General features: G+C 46.1%; 3 protein-coding genes across 4 annotated transcripts; 1 reads left to right on the top strand and 2 right to left on the bottom strand.

Annotated features, from left to right (window-relative positions):
• Positions 1 to 115: 115 nt before the first annotated feature.
• TIMM8B (translocase of inner mitochondrial membrane 8 homolog B) lies at positions 116 to 1,530 on the bottom strand. Its single transcript, XM_058193978.1, has 2 exons — positions 1,371 to 1,530; positions 116 to 765 (listed from the first exon to the last, which is right to left on the bottom strand). The coding sequence occupies exons 1-2, from the start codon at positions 1,458 to 1,460 to the stop codon at positions 598 to 600; spliced, it is 258 nt and encodes an 85-aa protein (XP_058049961.1). The 5' UTR covers positions 1,461 to 1,530; the 3' UTR covers positions 116 to 597.
• SDHD (succinate dehydrogenase complex subunit D) lies at positions 1,494 to 8,199 on the top strand. Its single transcript, XM_058193976.1, has 4 exons — positions 1,494 to 1,635; positions 3,990 to 4,112; positions 5,423 to 5,567; positions 7,607 to 8,199. Exons 1-4 carry the CDS (start codon positions 1,578 to 1,580, stop codon positions 7,770 to 7,772), a joined length of 492 nt encoding a protein of 163 aa, XP_058049959.1. The 5' UTR covers positions 1,494 to 1,577; the 3' UTR covers positions 7,773 to 8,199.
• A 137-nt stretch (positions 8,200 to 8,336) lies between these two features.
• On the bottom strand, positions 8,337 to 16,296 carry LOC131203598 (interleukin-18-like). 2 transcript variants are annotated; one of them, XM_058193974.1, is made up of 5 exons: positions 16,150 to 16,296; positions 15,597 to 15,671; positions 13,863 to 14,012; positions 12,469 to 12,611; positions 8,337 to 10,238 (listed from the first exon to the last, which is right to left on the bottom strand). In XM_058193974.1, the coding sequence occupies exons 2-5, from the start codon at positions 15,664 to 15,666 to the stop codon at positions 10,002 to 10,004; spliced, it is 600 nt and encodes a 199-aa protein (XP_058049957.1). In that variant the 5' UTR covers positions 15,667 to 15,671; positions 16,150 to 16,296; the 3' UTR covers positions 8,337 to 10,001. The 2 variants fall into 2 exon arrangements, with proteins under 2 accessions (XP_058049957.1, XP_058049958.1); XM_058193975.1 differs by having other exon boundaries at positions 15,597 to 15,675; positions 16,034 to 16,156.
• Positions 16,297 to 23,533: the final 7,237 nt, after the last annotated feature.

Raw genomic sequence — 23,533 nt, 5'->3', positions numbered from 1 at the left:
CCCCAGCCACCAGGTTTAAAGTTGCCACGGTTGGAGACCCCTGTTCTAGTCTGTTGTGTGGATTTAGTTTATGTGGCTAGTTGATGGTATATTATGCAAAGCCAGACAACCAGACTTATTCAAGAAACCATTCTCCATTTAATGATGGATTTTCGTTTTGTACAAACATACCCCGTAGTTTATCGGATAAAGTAAATGTTTGATCGGTCTTGCAGTAAAGGAGAATAAATTACATTTTTTCTCGTACTGATATTAACAGCAGCTTTGGATCCAGCCAAATCATACAACATTTACTGGACCGAATCTTTACATCCCCTTGTGCGGAACGGAAATATTAAGACTCCTTTAATTTGAGAAGTGAGCTTGTTTAACCCACCATCTGGGTGCAATTGCTCCTATTTCTCCTGCCAGAGCAGGAAAATAGTCCAACATTGCAAGTCCACTTGCTTGGGGTGGCCTCCTGATTTAGTCGGGCATTTCTTCCACCAAGTCCCGTTCCTTGCCAGTCGGGGAACCAAGGATCAATCGGCAGCCAACCGACTCTTCCTCAGGCTGACCAGGGAAGGGCCCCCTTCCAGAGCCTGCCAGGGCCCGGGGTCAGTGGCCGCCCTTCTGCATGAGCTGCGCAAAGCGGTTGGTAACGGACAAGGTGGTGTCGATGAAGCGGTTGACGCAGTTGGCCAGGCAGGTCTCGGTCCGGGAGTCGAGCTTGGAGCCGGGCTTGTCCACGCATTTCTCCCAGCAGGCCTCCATGAAGGTGTGGACCTGGAAGGGGGAGCCAAGAAGGGTGGGTTGTGCTTTGCGGGTGCTCACCATCAGCCCCTGATGTCAAGTCCCCTAAGTCCCCCTGCCCCCTCCATTCACTTTGCCCTAAGCCACTATTGTCCCCCTCCTTCTGTCTCCTAGGCCCCCCTGCCCCTCCCCATATCCTCCTGCCTCCCCATCCTTGCCCCCAGGCCCTCCTGCCCCTCCCCATTCTTCCACCAAGCCCTCCTGCCCCTCCCCCATTCTTGCTCCAGGCCCTCATGCCCCTCCCCCATATCCTCCTGCCCCTCCCCATTCTTGCTCCAGGCCCTCATGCCCCTCCCCCATATCCTCCTGCCCCTCCCCCATTCTTCCACCAAGCCCTCCTGCCCCTCCCCCATTCTTCCACCAGGCCTCCTGCCCCTCCCCATTCTTCCACCAGGCCCTTCTGCCCCTCCCCATTCTTGAGCCCCAGCCCTTTCTGCCCCTCCCCATCCTTGCCCCCAGGCCCTCCTGCCCCTCCCCCATATCCTCCTGCCCCTGCCCCATTCTTTCACCAGGCCCTCCTGCCCCTCCCCCGCCTGAAGAGGCGGGAGGGTCTCTACCGGCCGGCCCCCACAGCGCACCTGGGCCGTAAGTCGCGCCCGCTGCTCCTCGGCCGCCACCAGCCGCTGCAGCTCCGCCACCTCGGCCTCCTGGCCCAGCTCGGCCGCCATGAGGGGAGAGGAAGAGACGCCGCCGCCGCCGCCTTCGCCGCCAGGCCAGGCCGGAAGTCCCGCCTCCCCCGGGCGCGCTTCCGCTTCCGGTCGGTGCCCTTGTGAGGCGGGGGCAAGATGGCGGCGGGGGCGCTGCGGCTGTGGCGGGCCGGGCCGGGTGGGCGGCCGGCGGCCGGTGAGTGGGCGTCCGCCCGAGGCCTCCCTCCTTCCCGACGGGGCCAAACTCTCCCGGGCGGAAGGGCCGGCTGGGTCGCCGGTGCCTTTCCCCCTTCGCGCCCGCCCTCCCTCCCTCCCTCCCTCCCGGCTGGGAAGCGCAGGGTCGCCCTTGGCCGGAGGAGAAGCCGGCAGACACGCGTCCGGCACGTCTGAATGGCTGCAGGGGGGGCGGGATAGGCCTGCAGAGGCCAAGGGCACGGCGAGAGCGGGTCGTGTTTTAAATTTAAGCCCCACCCCCGTCTCCCCAGAGGGGAATCCCCTGCGAGCCTTGGACTTTCCCCCGGTCAGATGGGGAGGGGGAGGGGCGCCCCTTCATTGGCCCAGGGAGGGAGGGAGGGAGAGGCAGCAGTCCCCGTTGCCTTCATAAATCATTTCAGATTAACCACCTAAGTTCCCATCATAAGTCATATAAGATAATAAGGGATAATCCATCAGATGCCAATAGGAGAAGAAGCAGAAAGAATATCGGGAATCTGCCTGAAGTTTCTTTCACACATATGTCTGTCTGTCTGTCTGTATATGTGTGTGTGTATACATCCATCCATCTATCTATCTAGTATCTATCATCTATGTATGTATATATGTATCTATTTATCCCTCCCTCCCTCCCACCCTAACGCATCTTTTGTATATATATGTTTGTGTATATGTATGTATATATGTATATTTCTGTCTCTCTGCAAATGATGGATGGATGGATGGATGGATGGATATGGATATATATATGTAGGTCTTTGGTTATTCGGGTTTTCTCCTGCATAAAATTGGAAGTGTCTTGGCGACGTTTCGACAAAGTCTCATTCGTCATCTTATATATATATATTTGTTTTCTGAGGTTTTCACGGGTGTTTGTATGTAGGTCTTTGGTTATTCCGGTTTTCTCCCGCGTAAAATTGGAAGTGTCTTGGCGACGTTTCGACAAAGTCTCATTCGTCATCTTCAGGCTTCAGCTTCATGCTTCTGGGAGCAATGGGAGCAATCTTCAGCTTCATGCTTCTGGGAGCAAACCCGAATAACCAAAGACCTACATATATATAGATATATGTGTGTGTGTATGTATGTATGTAGGTAGGTAGGTCTTGGCATTTTCGGATCTTTTCCCGTGTAAGGTTGAGAGTATCTTGGCAATGTTTCGATGAGGTCTCACTCATCATCTTCAGGCTGGTGATTATGAGTGAGACCTCGTCGAAACATCGCCAAGATACTCTCAACCTTACACGGGAAAAGACCTGAATATGCCAAGACCTTTATTTTTTGGGGAAAGTGTTTATTGTTCTGCGTGCATTGAACATGGATCTCTGTCAGACTTGATCCTTGTTTTCCCAGCTCATTTGCACCAGGTTTCCTCTCTGCAAGGCCGAGTACAAGAAGGCAGTAGGTGCACTGCAAGGAATCCTGTACCTATATGATTCTGTTACAAAATTCACTGAACCATAAACGGTTATCACATGGGGTGTGCTACACATTATGTGGTGGTGTAGCAAGTGTGTGTTGACCCAGCCCACTTGTTTATGGTTTGCTGTGTTGTGCTATGATTAATCAGGGCTAAACATATAGAAACATGGTCTTTGACATACTCCTGCAGTCTGGCGTGTTCAACTGTGTGTTGAGAGTGTAACCCCAAAGGATTCAGTTCAACACAACAAAGGCTACATTGGCAAACAAAATCTTAGGTCCACTTTCCCATGGCTCAACAGTGTGTGGAGATTGCTACTCTGTGGGGTTAGAATGCTTCCAGAATCACTAAAAAACTGAAATTTGAAGGACATCCAGTTTTATCTGTCTTGGTTGCTTGCCCCCATTAATGTATGGGATGCGTCACACATTTCACGTTCAAGTGATGATAAGACAGGTTGGGTGTCTGTTTTTCTACACTGTGAATAGTCCTGAGTGGATCTACAGTGCTGTGAAGGCTGCTGGATGGTTCTGGAACCCATGTTTCTATTTTGAAGTATATTTCAGTAAATAGGTGAGTTTCTTCCCTGCATTAATGCTTGTTTTTTTTTTAATTTCTACACTCTACAGCAGGGGTCTCCAACCTTGGCAACTTTAAGGCTTGTGGACTTCAATTCCCAGAATTCCTCAGCCAGCTTTGCTGGCTGAGGAATTCTGGGAGTTGAAGTCCACAAGCCTTAAAGTTGCCAAGGTTGGAGACCCCTGCTCTACAGTTCTGACAAAGGGCTTTTTTTAAAAAAAATAAATAAATTAAACATTGCAATTGTGTGTTTTCATAGTGTGTAATAAACATTAAGTGGGATCTGGAGATCAAAACGGTCTTATTTACAAAATGAGGTGCATCTCTTCTGCCCACAGTTGTCCTGAGCAAGTATCTCTTGGCTAGACCAGTGGCTGCCTTGATCAGACCAATCGAGGACGGTAATCATCATCATCATCGTCATCAGATATGCAAATTTCACACATCTCCTAGGAGTTTGGGTAGGTCTCTTTTAAGTTCCTTTTTTGTGTGTCTGTTTTGTGTGTCATGCTTAAGTCTCATGATTCATTGACCCCCGTCTCAGAGGGTGGGAAAAGAAAGAGGAACTTTCTAAACAGGTTCACTGTCTTTTCTGAACAATTTCCCTGAAGGTTATGGATTCCATTGATTCAATGAAAAATATCACAGTTTCCCATTCTTTGTGATGAAAAGAAAGTTGTGTTCATGTCTCTTCTGTTTGAGACATGGTTGTATTCAATTGAAAAATTGAATATTACAAGGCTGTAACAAGTTTGTAAATACACAACTCTCTCTCTTGTGATGTAATTGTTTAATAATTGGACAAAGGACCCTATAATTTGTCCAATTCTCGATTACTCTGGATGACTCATACCAGTCAAAGTACAATAAAACCATTAAAGGATTAAACAAAAGATAAAAGCGAACAGCGTAATGAAGTTTCACCTGCTTGCCAAAGGCTGGGTTCAAGAGCCCAACCTATGCGCCTCTTCAAACCAGGAGGAGAGCGGGAGCCATCTAGATCTTGGGGGAAACTTGTTCCAGGGGTTTAAATCAGAGGCCTTTTGTCTAGCAGTGCTAAAGCATGGTGCATTGGCTCACAGTATCGATTCTCAGAAATCTCAAACGTTACCTTTTTTTTTTTAACGGTAAAGAAATAAAAAAGCAAGTTTCTATTCCTCCTGACCGTGGAAATAGGTTTGGGCCCATTCAGGCTGTGTGGGCAAAAGCTTTGATATTCAGAAGGCTACGTTTCTTTGGAAGGCTGCCTGCTGCTCTTTTCTGAGCTCCAGTTAGGGTCCTTTACCAAAACACTCTAGAGCAGAGGTCTCCAACCTTGGCAACTTTAAGACTTGTGGAGAACTCTGGGAGCTGAAGTACACAAGTCTTAAAGTTGCCAGAGTTGGAGACCCCTGCTCTAGAGGGTCCCTCTTTTGCTTGCTCATTTATGCTTCTGCCAGCTGCCTACAACCCCAAACAAGACACAGGTTGTCCTCAAGTTACAAGAGATCGCTTAGTGACTTTTCAAAGTTACGACTGGCCTAAAAAGTGGGACCGATGACCCCCCGATTCGAAGTTCCAACGGTCTGGCATGTTTCTTTCTTGAATCCCTTTTGAAGGAGGGGGGGAGCCTCTTAATTTGCTGCATAATATGATCATCAAATTTATTTGCCGTGCTTCAAGACGACTCTGAGCATCTGACTGCAAGATAAAACAACATTCTCTTCGAGCGTTTGCTCCTAGTTCTCAAGCAAGCCGTTTCTCGGGCATTAAAATGCTGCATCTGTTGCAGCTGGTTCAAAGGCCGCCTCTCTCCATTGGACCAGCGAGCGAGCAGTCAGCATCCTCCTGCTTGGACTCCTGCCAGCAGCCTATCTGTATCCTGGAGCAGCTGTGGATTACTCCCTGGCAGCAACCCTCACACTCCACGGGCATTGGTAAGTCTGCACCGCCCAAATTTGAGAAGGAAAACAAAAAAAAACCCGATCTAAAAAAAGTAGCGGATAAGGCTCCAAAGATCTGTTCTGTTCACATTTCTGTTTAACTCAATTTCAGTAACCCAAACACATTTTCTCTCTGGTTGTAATTATTTTTCCTACGAAACATTTCCGCTCAGTAAACTCGGTAAAGTCAGCCAGTGCTGTGCCCAAGGAATTTGGGGGTGTCCTCCTCTGGGTAAAAGAGTGTATGTAGAGGGAGAAAAATCAGCCTAGGGCAGCCTCTTTCGAGTCCCTTAGGCTGCTCCCTGCCCTTCGACAGCAGTGGATAAGAATTGGGGGCCTTGGAAACAGGAATTGTTAAGAGAAAAATGTGGCAGGCCAGCCCTTCCCCAGGAGGGTTATTGAAGTAACATTCCTTCCTGTGCTAAGTGGGTTCCTGGAAGGGGTGACGTCCTCATTTGTGGTGGGTAAGAAAGTTTTGTTCTTCTCTGGAAGTGAGAAAAATGACTCAACGTTGGCCTGTTGCCATGTTCCTTTGAGGCCTGGGCCTGCCGACAGTGGGTTAAGGGCTTCAAAAACAAAGTGGTTTTATGTTTCTGCTTTTGCATTTGTGGGTTTCCCTCCCTCGTTTCTGGAAAGCTCTTCTTTCTTTTGCAGAAGTTCCCACACCCTTGAGCAGGAACATCTTCTCCCAGAGGGGAGGCTCCCTTCAATCATTTTAATTTCCTTGTTTGTGACCTGCATTGGAAGAGGGGCCCTTGGTATCCTCATGCCAGGCCCTTCATCTGAGAACTTGGAGGCAGAGGGTGTCTTGCGGGCCAACAGGATTCGACCCACGGGAGGCTCCGTGCAGGCAACCCAACCATGGACGGCTTACTCCCAGTATTTTTAACATTCCTTTGGAATGTGGCGGCCAGTTGCGGCCTGTTTCATGGCCTGTCCTTAGTCCTGGGAGAACCAGGAAAATGTTGAGCTCCATTTTCTGATTCTCATCACCCCCATCATTTTCTCAAGGTTAAATGTGAGCGGTTTGTCCAATATCCTGTCATAGGACTTAAGTTTCTAGTCCCTGGTCTTCATCCTTCTGGCACTTCTCAGCATTCCTTGTACTTCTGCCTGAATCATCTTTACAGAGCAAAAGAACAAAAGAGGAAAACAATCCCTGGGATGCGATTTAAGGACAATCACCTCCTGTGATTTAGAAACCATAACTGTGCTGTTGCAATCCCAGATGACTTCCTTGCATCAGGCAGCTCCCTGGATTTCTGTGCCAGTTGCATAATTTCCTTCCCTTTCTCTGTTGACTGGCATTACATTTCATCATTGTTTATATTCGTACTGTCTGCTGTTATAGCAGGGGAAAATCCCAGCTTTTCCTTCAACAAAAGGTTGTTTCCCTGCCCTTACACTGATATTCGATATATTTTGGTATTTTCAGTTATTTAAGTTTATTGGTTGACCAACAATCTTGTTCCCCCTTCAAACTAACATTTGCACGTTGTTTGCTAAGCCACCTGGGTGACTTTGGGCCGATTCTCTTCCCCATCCCCCACCTCAGCCTAACTCACCTCACAGGGTTGTTGTTGGAACTTACAGGAGAGGCCCTCCTTCCCCCGTTACCATTCAGGCCTGGTAGAAATAGTGAACTCTTAAAGCCCCAAACAACTCCTGTAATTGAGAAGACGGGCTGAGTTGGGTGAGAGTTGGGGCGTGCCCACCTCTGAAGGGTATCTTGCCTCTTTGGAGCCGGGTTAAAGCTCCTGAGATCGGGCGAGCCATTCTCCATGGGCTTCATATGAACTTTTCAGCCCTCCCTTTGAAGGAGTAAACCAAAATTCAAATGAAACAAACCTTTGGAGAAGTGGGAATACATTCTTCCACATTGTGGTTTCTCGCTGCCGGCTGAGTAATCTGCAAGGCGACTTTGAAGTAGGCGAATTCTAACTCGGCTCAGCCCAGTTTGAAAAACTTTGGAAGGATTTGAACGTTGTCTTCAGCCAGCTTCCTGTTTCTTTCTCTCCCTTCCTTCCCTGCAGGGGCCTGGGACAACTTCTAACTGACTACGTCCACGGAAAGAGCTCCATTAAGCTAGCCAACACTGGCCTCTACCTGCTTTCGGCAGTCACCTTTGCCGGCCTCTGCTACTTCAACTACCACGACGTGGGCATCTGCAGGGCGGTGGCGATGCTGTGGAGCCTCTGAGGCCTGCCCGCCGAGCCCAGCAACCGTTCACTGCTGTCTCTGCTAGTTTACGTTATTAGCGAGTCTTAGAGAGTGGGCAAGAGAACAACCTGAGGATGTGCTCTGCATGCAGCAGGATGGCTGGGGGTGAAACCCCCATGGCCGTGTCCACGGCTCTTGCCATTCAGAAGATCTCTCGCTAAGGCGAGAATTAGACCTGAACCAAGCTAGAATCAGGGAAAATCTTTGTATTAGGTTGGGAGCTTCTGCAGCTGGGAGGCCCTTCCCCTCTCAAACCGCAGGCTGAGCTCAGCATCATTTCATGTCGATATCCCGTCTCGAGTTTCTGGCTGTCTTGTTGCAATGAATGAAGGATGTACGTGGCATCTTGCACAATGCAAAAGGGAAATCTAAACTATGTACAATTAAAGGATTTTTGGAACCCACAGCTGTGCGAGTCTGAAATCCAGGGTTTACCCATTTCATTGTCTCTGGAGGCATCGGGTACATTTTGATGATTGAGTAGAGTTGACGAAAAAGAAGTGCATGCTTCATTTAAATGTATCATCTCACATTGTTAAAAAAAAAAAAAAAGATTTGGGATATATTGATACCTTTCCTTCCCAAACTAATAAAATAAACAACAGTGGCTCAGTGGCTAAGACACTGAGCTTGTTGATCAGAAAAGTCGGCAGTTTGGCGCTTCGAATCCCTAGTACAGGTCTGCTGCATGAGCAGGGGTTGGACTAGGTGACCTCCAAGGTCCCTTCCAACTGTCACTGTTAAGTTAATACAAAATATGCCTTGATACACATTTAAAACGGATGGGGGAAAAAATAGATCAGTGCAGAACCTAAAGTGTGAGGTTTGGAAAAACCACTTTGTTTAGACAAGCCCTGGCATGGCGTTTTCAAACATTAAAAGCAAGAACGAAAGTTCCTCTTAAAAAGTTCTGATTGTGGCTTAACTGGAACATTGCAGCTCGTTCTGCTCCCTTATCAGCGTGGAATCATGCACACGTTTGGGTCACACAACCAATCCAGCTTCTGCGCATCTTTCATGAGGTTGAATTTAGCATAGGCTGGGTACCCAATGACTCATATGGAGCTTAGAAACAATGCCTTTTTAATCATATGAGCTAGAAACTTGCTTTAGAAAGAAACAGATTTCCAGAATCTGCTGATATGGCTGTCCTGTTCTGACGTTCACCCTTCTCTTTGCATTCTCCCAGAAAAATCTGATGGTTTGGCTTCTTGATGCTGAGATTGCAAATGGATTGTCTTTGCTCTGGGCCAAAAAAATCTCAATCTTCAATTAGAAAGAGAGATTGATCTTGAACTTGGCCCTTTGGAGAATATAAAAAGCTTATCTTTCTCTTAGTCATTTTTGGGAAAAGCATGTGGGAGTTTCCCTGTGTTATGAAATGTATTTTTTATTTATAATGGGCTAAAAGAATATACCATTTGAATAAAGGAAAAAATGCAGTTATTAATAAGTTTAGCTAGAATCAGTTATCAGGACAGTTTTTTTAAAAATGGGAAACCAAAAATTCCCAGTTCATAAATCTGTTTGTTTGCCAGTGAACAGATGCAGGTAATCTTTGACTTTTGATCATACTTGCGACCAAAATTCCTCTTGCTCAATAAAGTGGTTGTTAAATTGAGTTGCACCCGATTTTACGACCTACAAAAATACTTTCAAGAAATAATAACAAAACAACTTCTGGATTGATTATTATTATTAAAAATATAACATCTCAATTTAAAAAATATGCCTTAGACTCAGCTTAGATAAGGTGTGAAATGTTGACATTCCATAGATTTATCTAGCATTTTTTGTTTGGCTGTTGTCTAATTTTAAAAAAAATATTCATTGGTAATTGATTGAGATTCCTTGCAAAGCCGTGGATATTTGTGTGGCTTTTCTAGTGCCATTATTTACCCCGCCCAATTTTAGATACTGTTAATTAGTACTGATCCATGGGTCGATTTTTCAAATATTAAGCAAGGAAAGTGAGCAATTTTATAAAATGCTCCATACGCTAAACCAGGGGTCCCCAAACTTGGCAGCTTTAAGACTTATGAATTTATGAGCGTAGCTGGCTGGAGAATTCTGGGAGTTGAACACCACAAGTCTTAAAGCTGCCAAGTTTGAAGACCTCTGCGCTATACCAACCATTCCTTTAAAATCTGCCCTTTTTCGACTGCTTGCCATCTCGTTTTTTTTCTCTTTTCTACTTGGGTTTCCTTGTCAATGGAGTGGAGCGTGGTGAAGCTTGGTGGATTCATCCACTTCATCTGCTAGTTCTACCTTCTTGACCACCAGAACGGTCTCAGGACTACCTTCCACATAGTCGAAGGCCAGGAAATAGCCACGTTCCAGAGCAGATTCGAACTTGTAAAATTGCCGGCTGCCGTCCGAAAACCGTGTTTTGATGAAGATGATGTTGCTGGTGTCCCCTTCGATGTGCTTGGGAATTGTCCCTGCCTGAAATGGAGACCAAACGATCCTGAAATGGATCCCCAGCATGGCAGGAAGGGGGGGACTTAAAAAGAGAAAGACCGCGAGCTGATGATGATGCCACCACCCCTCCCTTGCAAAAGGTCTCAAAGAGAGCCCAGGATTGGGCTAAAGAGCTGGTTTGGTGCTACAGTTGTTTGATGGGAGAGAGGCTGCCTTCTCTTTAAATCAATTCTGCACTCTTGTTAATCTAGATTTGTCCCAAAGCTGCTTTTTCAAAAGGCAACTGGACTTCGTTTTTTTCCTTGAAGTTTCGCTTTTCCTCCAAGAAGCTTCTTCAGTTCAGTTCTGAAGAAACCTCTTGGATGAGAAGTGAAACTTCAAGGAAAAACAAAGTCTGGTTGCCTTTTGAAAAGCACTTTTGGGAGAAGGTCATGACCTGTCCTGGATGACGGAGAATCCTCACAGACCTTTAATTTAGTTTTATCTTAAACCCCATCCACGCAACCCATCTGGGCCTTCTATACCCCTAGTGGGTGGGTGGACAATTAATTGGGAGTAACTGGAACAGTTGACCCATCAGCCAATGTCCAATAATACCCCAAGGGCTATTATTACTGTGAAGTTTACCGACTCCACCGCCACTAACCAAGCTCTCCACTTTCTTTGCAGAGATTGGTTAGGTCAGGGGTCTGCAAACTTGGCTCTTTTAAGACTTGTGGACTTCAACTCCCAGAGTTCCTGAGCCAGCAAAGCTGGCTGAGGAACTCTGGGAGTTGAATTCCACAAGTCTTAAAGAGCCAAGTTTGCAGACCCCTGAGTTAGGTTAATCCAGAGTTCACACGGAAGGTGCATGATCTGAATTCTTAACCATAGTGAATATGAACTATGGTTTGGCATTACCCCTGAAATCAGTCTTAATAAACATGATAAGAATATCCTTGGCTAAGATTAAAGTCTATTTATTTATTGCCGGTGCATCCAAGCTATCCGAGAACTTTCTAAGAAACAGTCCTCTCTCTGTGCAGTAAACAAAATTAGCACCGAAATTATAGTCAGGCTATAATATCCCTTGTCTCTATAATTTTTTTTTTTACTTTGCATTCTGGACAAAGGAGATTATCAAGGTTCCAATTCAGAAAAGCTAAATAAGCTTTTAAGCCATAGGACAGCGGTTCTCAACCTGTGGGTCGCGACTCTGTTGGGGGTCGAATGACGATTTGCCAGGGGTCGCCTAAGACCATCGGAAATATGGGAAGTATACTTGTGAGTCGAAGAATCGTGCTCCAATGGTTGACTCCACAAGCCAGCTGCAGGCTCTTCAAATCGCTAGCCGAATTCAGCTTCAGGCGCGATGAATTAAAAAAGAGAAATCTTTGCTCTGATGTCTCCCTCTCAAGCCTGCTACAATCACTCCCAATCACTAGCCTAATCTGGCTTCAGGCGCGATAAACTTAATAGGGGAGGAGTCTCCGCTTTAATGCCTCCGTCCTCAAGGCAATCGCAAGCAGTTCAGATCGCTAGCCAATACGGTTTCAGGCGCGATAAATTCAAAACAAAAATAATTTTACAGTTGGGGTCGCCACATCGTGGGGAATTGTATTAAAGGGGTCGCAACACTATAAAGGTTGAGAACCACTGCCATAGGATGTCATGAAGGTGTTTCTGAATAATTTCTGGAATGCTGTACAGATAGTCCTCGACTCAAAACAGTTCATTTAGCGACCGTATGAATTTAATGGCACTAAAAAGAGTGATTTATGATCATTTTTCACACTTATACGAATGTTGCAGCATTCCCGTGGTCGTGTGATCAGAATTCAGATGCTTGGCAACTGGCTCATATTTATGACGGTTGCAGTGTCCCTGGGTCATGTGACAAGCAAAGTCCACGTGGAAGCCAGATTCTCTTAACAGCCCTGTTTCTAATTTGATAACTTCAGTGGTTCACTTAGCAAATGTGATAAGAAAAGTCATAAAACTGGGCAAAATTCATTTAACAAATGTCTCGCTTAGCAACAGACATTTTGGGCTCGATTGTGATCGTAAGTCGAGGACTCCCTGTATAGCTGTAGAGTTTTTATTTTTAAAACAATTTATAGCAAGGACTGTAGCCAGCCTCAGGAAGCAAAGCCAGCAATAATTACACCAACCATCCAGATAAGGACAGTGACAGACTTCCCAACTTAACAATAAACAATAAAAAAAACCCCAGTCAATTAACTTCTTGGCCAAACTCCAATTGACAAGAGCGTACCTTAAAATTCACCCTCATTTTGTTTTCCTTTTTCTCCACAAACATGTGGTAAATCTTGTGGTTAAATTCTACAGTGAAGGCCACGCACAGTCCCTTTGGCTGGGTGTCTTGGTAACTGTGGATGTCAAATTTGATTCCTGATACTGCAGGTAAAAGAACAAGAGGTTAGAATAGAGTACAGTAGAGTAATAATTAGGATAGGATAGGATAGGATAGGATAGGATAGGATAGGATAGGATAGAAAAGAATATAGAATAGAATAGAATTCAATTGAACAGAATAACAACTTTATTGTCAGTTTGAATGTACACTAATCGGCATACATTAAAATGAAATTTTGTTGCATATGAGTGATTGTAGGAAATGTATTTGTGTATTTGTTTAAAAGGAAAAGGGGAGTTAAGGAAGCAATGCGGGAGAAGAGATTATGGGTTATGGTTTTTGTAGTATTCTAGCGTATGCTTGTTAGATTTTGCTGTATTTTGCTCTGGGAAGTCTCAGGGAGGGAGGGGGGAAGGGGAGGGGGGAAGGTAGGGTGAGGGGGGAGGGGGGAGATAATTGTTAAAAAAAATTATTGTAAAACCTTTTCAATTAAAAAAAATAATGAAATTTTGTTGCATACAGCTCTCAAAGGGTGACCACCTCCAATATACGCTACATAACCATGACAAAATAAGTAAATAAATTAAAAAAATGAGTGTACCCACCTATATTTTATGACAGAGAGAAACAACACAGTCTAGTTCAGCTGTATACATGTCCATGGCGAGAAATATGAGTTTACCATGGCACAAGAGAACAAAGCTGTTACAAGATCTGGTAATCCTGCTAGAAATAGAAAGGTTTCTTCTCGCAAGGGTTTAGTGGTAGATAAAATAACCTCAAACTTGTCTGTCACTTTCTCCTATGTCTGTAAGGAAGTAATTTTCTTAGTCCAAAAATTACTCAATGCCTGCATCAGGCAATGTTGATGCAGTTTTTTTTGTTTTTTTAATCATTTGACCACAAGGAGACTTGTTAAGACTTACCATAAATGATCTGGACTGGAAGAAGGCAAGCCATAACATTTTAACAGATTTTGTAGCTCATTTAAATAATTTTCTGGCCTTAAGAACTGCCTTGACAATCTATGAAAAGACAGGTTTCACTCAGGAACACTGCCTGTTCCAATAATAAACTCTTTATGATGCATAAAAAAACAATTTCCTAATGTAATTAATTATCTGTGTTGCTTTTACAAAGCTATTTTCAATCCTGACCGCAGTGACTGATCTGCAGCCTGCTTCTCCTCTTCCCAAGTTATTTTCTTGGGGCATTAAATGGGTCAGGAGAAAAAAATGAAAACAAAGTGAGACTCTTTTAATCTGTTCAGAGGTGCAAAGCTGCGACTATACCGTTCTGAATTTCCTGGTCTGTTCTGCGTTCAAATACCGCAGGGAAATCTTCGTCAGCCGGCCGTGCTATGAGGACATGATTATTAGGGCTTCTGAAGATTTGGGCAGGTTCACATTTTCCTGATGTTCTCCAGCTGTCCGTTTCTAAGACTTAGAAGAAGATGATAAATCTGGTGTCAGAACAGGAAGTACATTATCTCTAATGTGTTTGCACACTAATTTTTTAAAATATAAATATAGACCATATATCGCAGTAACTCTTAGACTTATATACCGCTTCACAGCCCTTTCTTAGCGGTTTACAGAGTCAGCATCTTGCCCCCAATATGTAATTATATTACACACAACACACACACACACACACACATATTTCATAATTCCTTTATCTTTGAAAAGAACCGTATTTTAAATAGGCAAACATGCAGAGAAGAAGAAGGAAACCAAATATCCTTTCTGTCTTTGCCCTAATACCTAATACTTTCTTTCATTTCAGTGAGTCTGTAATTTTTTTAGAGTGAAGCAAATTTTTTATAGGGAAACGTCTTTTGGAGTTCATGACATTAACTTAAAAGATTTCCCATTCAGTAAAACCATAAAGGAAGCAAGTGTGTAAAGTAAAATTTTGCTTGGATGTACAGATTGGGCATAGAGTCACACTCGGCTTGCCTTGGCCTGTTTCTGATAATTTCCTGATTTCTCTTGATTTTTAAGCAGCCGTTTGCATCTATTCTTTGAGGTCATGTTAAATCTAGAATAAATTTTAATTCAACCCTGACATTTCACTAGTTTGTTCTCCTCACTATATCAATAACCCATATTAATAAATAATCCATACTATAATCACATTACACCCAGATGCTCAGGTGGATTAGTGAAATGTGATCCCACCCCCCCAATGAATAGTTATAAAATCGCAGATAAAAGACAGTGGGGGGAAATGGCTCCCCATATTTTGTTGTTTCATTATGGAGTTGATGCTATGATACAGGGCTGTCTGCAAACTTGGCCACTTTAAAACTTGCAGGCTTCAACTTCTGGTTGGGGAATTCTGGGAATTGAAGTCTGCAAGACTTAAAGTGGCCAAGTTTGCAGATAGCCCTGCAATAATGCTATCTATGACAGGGGTCTCCAACCTTGGTCCCTTTAAGACTTGTAGACTTCGACTCCCAGAGTCCCTCAGCCAGCAAAGCAAAGCTGGCTGAGGAACTCTGGGAGTTGAAGTCCACAAGTCTTAAAGTTTTAAGGGGACCAAGGTTGGAGACCCCAGCCTTATGAAATAGCGATTAGGGGGAAAAAAGCGGCACATTTAAAACAAAAAAACAAAGCCAGCATTTCAGGTTGAGAGAAGTGTTTGCGCTCCTTACCTTGTTCTTCATTTCAGCAGCAGGCAAGAGGGAGAGAAAGAGGGAGGGGGGGGGAATATGAAATTATTATCTAAATTTAGGCAGAGGGTCATTCTGCCCTCCCATTCTCTGTGCCAGTGCCAGCGGCTCGAGAAAAATTCCCCCCCTGGAGCTGTGAGAGTTGCAAAAAGAGATTCCTCCTACATGATCTGGGGTTATTTGGCGGCTGCCGAAGGTGGTGCTCACAAAGAGCTTCCTCATTCCAGGGCAGGAGCAAGCCCTGGGCTCAGCAGGGGATTCCCCTCCTCCCCCTGGCAGGATCGGGCAGAGCAGCCTGCTTGGGTCTCTTCCAGCGAAAAGCCCCCCCACCCCCACCCCGCCCAAGAATTACCTTGGAAATAGAGGAGGGTGCCTTCTTGGTCCAAGTTCACCGGCAGCATCTGGATCATATCGCTGCACATCTTTGCTCTCTGCGGATGAAGGGGGAGATTTTATGACTTCTGAATTTGAATTTAATATGTTTTATCTGGCGCATCGGCAAGGAGGAAAAGAGGGGCAGAAGGGCAGAGCTTCCCTGCTCAGCCCCGGGAAAAGCCCGAGAAAAGCCTGATGGCAACCTCCGGGCGTGACACCCTGGCATCCCGCGTTCCAGCTTCGGCCGCCTGCCTAGAGGATGCTGAAAAACCGGTTCTCCGGGCAGGGTTGGGAGGGAGCCCCGCTGCCTCCTTCCAGCGAGCCCGGACGATGCTTCCCGGGCTCGCCGCTCGCCCACCCAACCCACTGGGGACCCTCGCCGGGCTGCTGGCCAGGGCTGCAAGGAGCGCTTACGGGCTGCCTCTGCCAGGGCGAGACTGGCCGAGGGTGTCCCGCTACCTGCCCGGGGATGGGTGGGCGCCGCAGACCCCCGCCCCGCGCCCCCTCCGCTGCCCAGCCGAAGAAGCCACCTGCCTGCGCAGCGCTCGGAGATGGGAGTGCGGGCGGGGAGCAGCGGACGGGGCCGGGAAGCGCGGCCGCCCCGCCTCTGTCCGTCCCCCTGGCCGGCTCGCTCCTTTCCCACGCGCGGAGCCCCGCCCGCCTCTGGGATGCCTGGCAGGTGAGGACAGCTTCGGCCCTCGGCGGGCGGCTCCCCGGGTAAAGACGGAACTCGGCTCGGCTGTCTGGGCGGAAAGTCGGGTGATGGCTGGGCGGTGCAGCGCCGAGAGTCGCTTCTGCACCCCCGGGATATACTCAGCCCCAAATACGCGGGAGGCCCGTTTTTTGGGGGGGAGGGAGAGGAGGTCTTGCCTTGTGCGCGGGGAGGGGGGAAAAGGGGGTCAGCCAGCCTTATCCAAAAATTAGCAAGAGGGAGGGAGAGAGGAGGAGGAGGAGAGAAAGGAAAAGGCGGAATAAAGCTGCCGGAGCTGGACCCCCAGCTCTGCCCCTTGTCCCTTTCTCTTGGAGGAGCGTGTGTGAAAGGGGCACCCGTTCCCCCAGGCACAGCGCAGAGACCCAGGAAACCCAGGCTGAGTGAATCACCCAGGAGTGTCTTGCGAGGAAAGTTGTGCAGAGAAGGTGCTTCCTCCTGCTTGGGCTACGTCCTCCACCTGGGACGGGGGTGTGTGGAAACCAAGGGGTCGAGGCGGTGGAGCGGGCGACCCCCGCCCCAGGATGCCAGGAGGCGCAGCTGAGCTCCTTCCTTGGCAAGGAGGAGGAGGAGGAGGAAGAAAGGAAGCCGGTGGGGACCGTCAGAGAGGCTTGATTCTAGAGCCCAGGAGGCCAATCGTGGCATCTTTAAGACTTGTGAGCTTCAACTCCCAGAATTTCCCCAGCTGACCTAGCTGGTTGGGGAATTCTGGGAGTTGAAGTCCACAGGTCTTAAAGCTGCCAAGGTTAGACAGCCCTGCTCTAGAGAGTCCAAAGAAGGAACTGGCAGGAAGGGAGGGAAGTCAGCGATGGGGAGGTTTCCACACCCCCAAATCAGAATGCTGTACTTTAAGAAGACACCGCACACATTAGGTTCAGTATAGTAACTGCCTGTGTGGGATGGTCTGTTTATTTCCTTTAAGGTAACATTTGATTTTCTATTTGTAGGACATCTTGGGTATCTCAGAAAACAGCTTTGCCCATCAGAAAATGTGCAATTAAAGAAAGGATCTAAAAAAGAAAAGAAAAGTGTGAAATGGCACAGATTCCCTCCCTGAGGGACAAAACATTGTTTTGCCCTCCGAGGCTTCTGTCCATTTCATTCCAGCAAATAGCATCCTCTCCAGAGGTTATCTCCAGGAATGCAAGGATCCCATCATCCTAGCCTCTCTTGAATCCCTGGCTCTGGATTTATAGCCTAAAGTCAATTTTACAGTCAAACTCTTTATTTCTGACTCTTTGGTTGAGTAATGTCAGCAGAATCATACTTGGCTGTTCTGTCTTTAAAGAATTGTGACATTTGAACCTCTTTTGACTTCTGTATTTTGTGATTTCTCATTCTTCTGACACATTTCTTTCCGGCAGGGTTTGCTTTGCCTCTTTTCCTGAATGCAGGGTGATATAGCTGACCCTCTGCCGCTAGTGTCCTTGTGAAATGATTTGGAAATCTCTCCTAGATCTTTCCTTGCCCCATAAGCATCTAAAGGCCAGCTGAGCTGCCTCTTTTCTTCTGACAGGGAGGTTAATAAGCCATAATGGTTCCCAGGGGCTGGTAACAGCTGCTCACAGCTTGCTGTCTTGGCGAAATGGGACGAGGAGCCCTTGATAGTGGCTAAGAAGAGATCTTCTTTTGGGTGGAGATCTGGGGATGAGGGAAGAGGTGGGAAAAAGGCAGTGGTGAAGTATAAAATCCGTTACTACGGGTTCTGTGGGCTGGCTTGGTGGAAGTGGGGTTATAATGTGACTGTGTGGGTGTGGCCAACTTTTTTTTTCTTTTAAAAGCATTTTTTCTACTTTTAAAAGGCTCTGGCGATCCCAGCTGAGTTGCCTGATCGTCAGAGGCTTTTTTTTTTTACTTTAAACTTTTTCAACCGAAGAAAAAAATGCTTTTAAAAGTTAAAAAAAAACCTCTCTGATGATCACATGACTCAGCTGGGCATGGGGTGTGTGTGCAAGGATTCTTGCTACCGGTTCTCCGAACTACCCGCTGGAAGAAGGGCTGAAACGCCTTGGTGCAACTGGCTGTCAGTCTGGGTGGGTCTCCTTCTCCCTTCAGACTTTGGATCCTCGTTAGAATTTCAGTCCTGATTTGTAGCATTTTAAGAAAGGCAAAAATAGCATTTTAGCATGGCATCCATGCCTCCTTTGGAACTGTAGAAAACGGAACTCTTGGCTGAACTTTTTCCATTCAGCCAAAGCCATTTTCCTTTGGTGTCCAAAAAACCCAGCCTTATTCAGCAATCATCAGACTTTAGGGTGGAATTCTGATGTCCTTAGTTAAGATTGCAAGCATTAAAGAAACAAACCCAGCTAGGGAAAGGAAGAGATGCAACATGTTTAAAGGGTGTATGTCCTTTCTCATACAAACCATGTCAATATCTTATGTTATTTGGTGTGTTGCTTTCTGGCACATCACAAAAAAGACACAATCTTAAACCTTCCAACCCTGGAATTTTAAAAGACTCATTTGGTGTAAAAGCTGTGGCACCAAAGTTAATCAGGATTAAACCTGACCACGATCAGCCTCTAAAATTGCACCTGCCCCGGGATTCTCCAGGATCAAGAGCCGGTATGACTGGTGGCACAAGAGGGACCTCTCTTGCTTCTAAGACTCAAAACAGCGTTTCTCAACCTTGGGCACTTTAAAGGGGTCTAGGACTTTTCACCTCAAACTCTTGGTGCTGCCTGTTTCTCCACCAGGGTTTCGCCTCCGTGTTATTACGCCCTGGCACTTTGGGCCACGGCCCCTCCATCCCAGTCCCTTCGCCGTGGCCCATTCGTCGCAGTATAGTTCGCGTCGGGCTTTTGGGCGCACAAAACAGTTTGAAGCTCCGAACTGACAGAGCCTCCCTCTGAACTGCAGCCCCTGCTCTACCCCCAAAGCCCCTGAGCCCCTGCACCGATTGGCTGGCTTTGAACTGTCCTGTGCGCCCAAAAGCCTGATGCGAATTGTACTACGACAAATGGGCCACGTCGAAGGGACTGGGATGGAGGGGCCGTGGCCCAAAGTGCTAAGGCATAATAACGCAGAGGCGAAACCCTGGTGGAGAAACAGACAGCGCCAAGAGTTCCAGGCCAAAATGTCCCATTCTGCTTTAAAGAGGGGTGTGAGGGCCAGAGAGGATGGACTTTGTAATACTCGAAACATGGTTTTTGTAATACTGACTAATTAACGTGGTTTTTCTTGTATTTTAAATTTGCTTTTTCAATTGCATTGCTAATAATTTCCCATAAACATCAACCTTCAAGAAAAAGCCTCTCTTTCAGGAACCAGAACATTCAATACATTGTAGACAACAGTTTTGTTTTTAGCTGTTCTTGAGCCTCTGTGAGCAAAGAAAATAGTCAAGGCAACCTTGAGAAGCGCTGAGAATGTATCTTACTCAACCACCCATTTAGGTGGTTCTCCTTCGCAAATGTTTACTTTTAGTCAGAACACTGCTCTTTTCTATGGCTACGCTGTAGTTCTTGTCGATGCAACTGAACGGATGACTATTTCTAAACCAATCAAGTTTTGCTTTGAGGTGCTTTGTTGTGCTAACTATAAAAGCGAATGTAATCCATTTCTCGGGACTCCCCCTTTTCATAGGGAGACCGCACTTTATCAGAGTAGTCCAGGGGTCGGCAAGCTGTGGCTCTGGAGCCGCATGTGGCTCCTTTACCCCTCTGCTGCGGCTCCCTGTCACTCAAAATATGCGTCGCAACTGCCAATGTGCGTTACCTGCCGACACATGGTTTATTGAGCTTTTCAACCCCTGGTAGGCCAACCATGGATAAATCCAAGAAAAGAAAAGTTTCAGGAGGAAACAGAATTCATCTACATATGCTAGTTTTGTGGCTGGTCAAGAAATAGTCAGGCACGGGAAATGTTTTGTGGCTCCCAGTGTTTTCTTTTCTGTGGGAAATGGGTCCAAATGGCTCTTTGAGTGTTTAAGGTTGCAGACCCCTGGAGTAGTCTAATAAATCGCTTTTAAATGCTCTTCTGACTTGGTTTGCTTATTGGAAAAGGTAAACCGAGGTAGAACCTAGGGCCGGATCAACTCATGAACTTACCCTCGTTCACTAGAGAATCAAAAGGAAACAAGTCAACACTCAACAAATTTGTTTTGAATGACCTTCATCTAGATGGACGACTGTTCTCTCTACTTTAGGGCCGCTATAATGAATGGTCTTCCTTTTGCATTGCTGGCTGCAGTTTCCTAAACCTCAGACAAAAATCACAGTGTCAAAAGAAATTATTTTGAAGCACGCTTTTCCATTGATAGTGATCTGCAGTCCAGGAAAGAGCTGGCTGAAGATTCGGCTGACTCACCAGTTTTGATGGCCAAATCCAGCCCTAGTTTCTACCTCGGCTTGAGAGCAGCTAAAACGGAAACTCTTATCTGCAGTGTGTTGAATGCTCTCCTGCCAGCCCTGGTTCTTTGAAAAAAAGGCTTTTTTCTTTTCTTTTTCTTTTTCTTTTTTTAATTCAAAAAGTTTTACAGAAAATTTTTCCCCCTCTTTCCCCCCACCTCCCCTCCCCCGACTTCCCGGAATGAGCACGTATAGTTAAAAATAAAACAAACATATGCTAAAAAATGGCTTTTTTCTTGAAGGTTAAGGTTTAGGGGAAATTAGAATTAGAATTAGAATTTATTTATTTATTTATTTATTTATTTATTTATTTATTTATTTATTTATTTATTTATTTATTTATTTATTTATTTATATACCGCCCTTCTCCCGAAGGACTCAGGGTGGTTTACAGCCAAATAAAAACAAGTTCCACAAAAGTTAAAAAACATTTTAAAAAGCTAATTCGATTAAGCTGAAAATAGACTAAAACTCTAATAAAACCCATTAAAATGAGCTGGAAGGGACCTTGGAGATCTTCTAGTCCAGCCCTCTGCTCAAGCAGGAGAACCTATATTAATTCGGACAAGTGGTTTCCCAGTCTCTTCTTAAAAACCTCCAGTGATGGAGCACCCACAACTTCTGGTGGCAAGCTGTTCCACTATTTAATTGTCCTCACTGTTAGGAAATTTCTCCTTAATTCCAGGTTGCTTCTTTCCTTGATTAGCTTCCATCCATTGCTTCTTGTTCTGCCTTCAAGTGCTTTGGAGAATAGCTTGACCCCCTTTTCTTTGTGATAGCCCCTCAAATATTGCTATCATGTCGCCCCTAATTCTTCTTTAGACGAGCCAGACCCAAAACCTGCAGCCATTCGTCATATGTTTTTTTTTATTAGCAACACAATTGAAAAGGCAACTTTAAAATACAAGAAAACCCATGTTAATGAGCCAATGATTAAGCTTGACTCTGCCTTCCATCCTTCGGAGGTGGGTAAAATGAGGAACGAAATTGTTGCGGGGGCCAAGAGGCTGAGTCTGTAAACCGCTTAGAGAGGGCTGTAAAAGCACTGTGAAGCGGTATATAAGTCTAAGCGCTTATTGCTATTATGAAAACCATGTTTCAGGTATTACAAAGTACACACATCATCGTATGTATTGTTTCTTTTGTATTTTATTTTGGCTGTTCACCGCCCTGAGTCCTTCGGGAGAAGGGCGGTATATAAATTAAAATATTATTATTATTATTATTATTATTATTATTATTATTATTATTATTATTATTATTATTATTATTATTATTATTATTATTATTATTATCATCATCTGTGGCCCTCGGATGGACTATTCTATTCTATTCTATTCTATTCTATTCTATTCTATGTAACTAGTTTGACAGCGTTGAGGAAATTATTTGTTTAGCAGAGTGATGGCTAATTATTTGTTTAGCAGAGTTGGGGAAAAAACTGTCCTTGTGTCTAATTCTGCAGTGTTCTCTAGCAGGAGTCTCCAACCTTTTCAACTTTAAGACTTGTGGGCTCCCACTCCCCAGAATTCCTCAGCCAGCAAAGCTGGCTGAGGAATTCTGGGAGTTGAAGTCCACAAGTCTTAAAGTTGAAAAGGTTGGAGACCCCTGCTTATAGTCGGGTAGGAGTTGAAACAGTTTATGTCCAGGATGTGAGGGGAGTCTATAAATAATTCGGTGGGAGTTGCATTTTTGAGAACTGGAATCCACAAATCTTTTTTTTTTTTTTTAATTACAACATTTAGAAAGATCGCCCTGCTGGGCTTCTCCAACCCGGCGCCCTCCCGCACCAGCCCTGCGCGTCGCGTGAGGGTTTCCCGCCAAAACGCCTCCCCTACCCCACCCTCACAACTTCCTTCCAGCGCGAGACGCGGCTTAACCGTCGCCCGGTGGTGCGGAGTGGCGCATGCGCATTGGCGTCGCCCTGCCCCCCCCCGTCGGCGGCCTCCGCCTGAATTGTGTGAGGCGCGTTCGCACGTGGCGCGGCCGGGAGAGGCGGGTCGCCGTCGACCTTTCCCCCCCCCCGCCCCCCGAAACGTGTACTGTCCTTTTCACACGGCCGAATTCGCCCCCTCAGGAGATTCCCGCGGGTCTAAAGACCCCCCACCCACCCCACTCAACCCAGCTTGGCCCGGACTGAGCTCAGCAGGACCCCCGGGAGGGCGATTTGGGGGATGGGCCGGACCGGGGAAGTGTGTGTGTGTGGGGGGGAACTGGGGGGGACTCCCATCATCCACAGAAGGGGAGATTATGAAACCATGATGTCATTTTGGGTTGGTGAGGGTGAAACAGAAGACACCCCCCCCCCTTTTGTCAGGGCTGGTTTGGAAATTATATTTATGATAATGCTATACTATATTTTAATTTTATTTTTTTTTAATTTAAAGGCCTCATAGGAGTCCCTGCGGCCAACAGCTAGGAATCAAGGCATATTTTAAAAGAGGCATAAAAGACAAGACTCATTCACAGGGCATTCTGGGAAACCGGCTTCCTAAAAGAAGAGTGGGTTGAACTACATGAGAGGGCAGAGCCCTGCTAGGTAGGGCAGGTGGGCTTGCGCTGCGTTTGTTTTATTTAAATTAAATTGATATGCCACGCATCTCGCTATCTAGAAGATCAACCCACCTACCCCCCACCCCCGCCGTGCACTGGGCTGCCAGTTTTGCACAAATCTTGCCTCGTGGTTCCTTCTGCAAACCACCATTCCTGGCACTAGGTTGGGTCTGGATAGAAGTTCTGCATTTCTGTGGTTTCATCCCCAAACACCCCAAAACTTTAACTTTACGACTGTCTACTGTTGACCTCACCCCATTCCTAAGAGGTCTGTAAGGGACGTGCATAAGAGCACCAGCG

The sequence above is a fragment of the Ahaetulla prasina genome, chromosome 9 (genome assembly GCF_028640845.1).
Source record: "Ahaetulla prasina isolate Xishuangbanna chromosome 9, ASM2864084v1, whole genome shotgun sequence".
NCBI classification, from domain to species: domain Eukaryota; kingdom Metazoa; phylum Chordata; class Lepidosauria; order Squamata; family Colubridae; genus Ahaetulla; species Ahaetulla prasina.
The sequence above is the reverse complement of the archived record's forward strand: the minus strand, read 5'-3'. Positions and strand labels throughout refer to the sequence as shown.

Coding starts and splice junctions, on each gene's coding strand:
- SDHD (XM_058193976.1), top strand. CDS start 1,578: ATGGCGGCGGGGGCGCTGCGGCTGTGGCGGGCCGGGCCGGGTGGGCGG. Junction 4,113..5,422: donor CACATCTCCTAGGAGTTTGG/GTAGGTCTCTTT, acceptor CATCTGTTGCAG/CTGGTTCAAAGGCCGCCTCT. Junction 5,568..7,606: donor CTCACACTCCACGGGCATTG/GTAAGTCTGCAC, acceptor CCTTCCCTGCAG/GGGCCTGGGACAACTTCTAA.
- TIMM8B (XM_058193978.1), bottom strand. CDS start 1,460: ATGGCGGCCGAGCTGGGCCAGGAGGCCGAGGTGGCGGAGCTGCAGCGG. Junction 766..1,370: donor GGGCGCGACTTACGGCCCAG/GTGCGCTGTGGG, acceptor TCCCCCTTCCAG/GTCCACACCTTCATGGAGGC.
- LOC131203598 (XM_058193974.1), bottom strand. CDS start 15,666: ATGTGCAGCGATATGATCCAGATGCTGCCGGTGAACTTGGACCAAGAA. Junction 14,013..15,596: donor CACCCTCCTCTATTTCCAAG/GTAATTCTTGGG, acceptor TCTTCTTCTAAG/TCTTAGAAACGGACAGCTGG. Junction 12,612..13,862: donor AGACCAGGAAATTCAGAACG/GTATAGTCGCAG, acceptor TTTTACCTGCAG/TATCAGGAATCAAATTTGAC.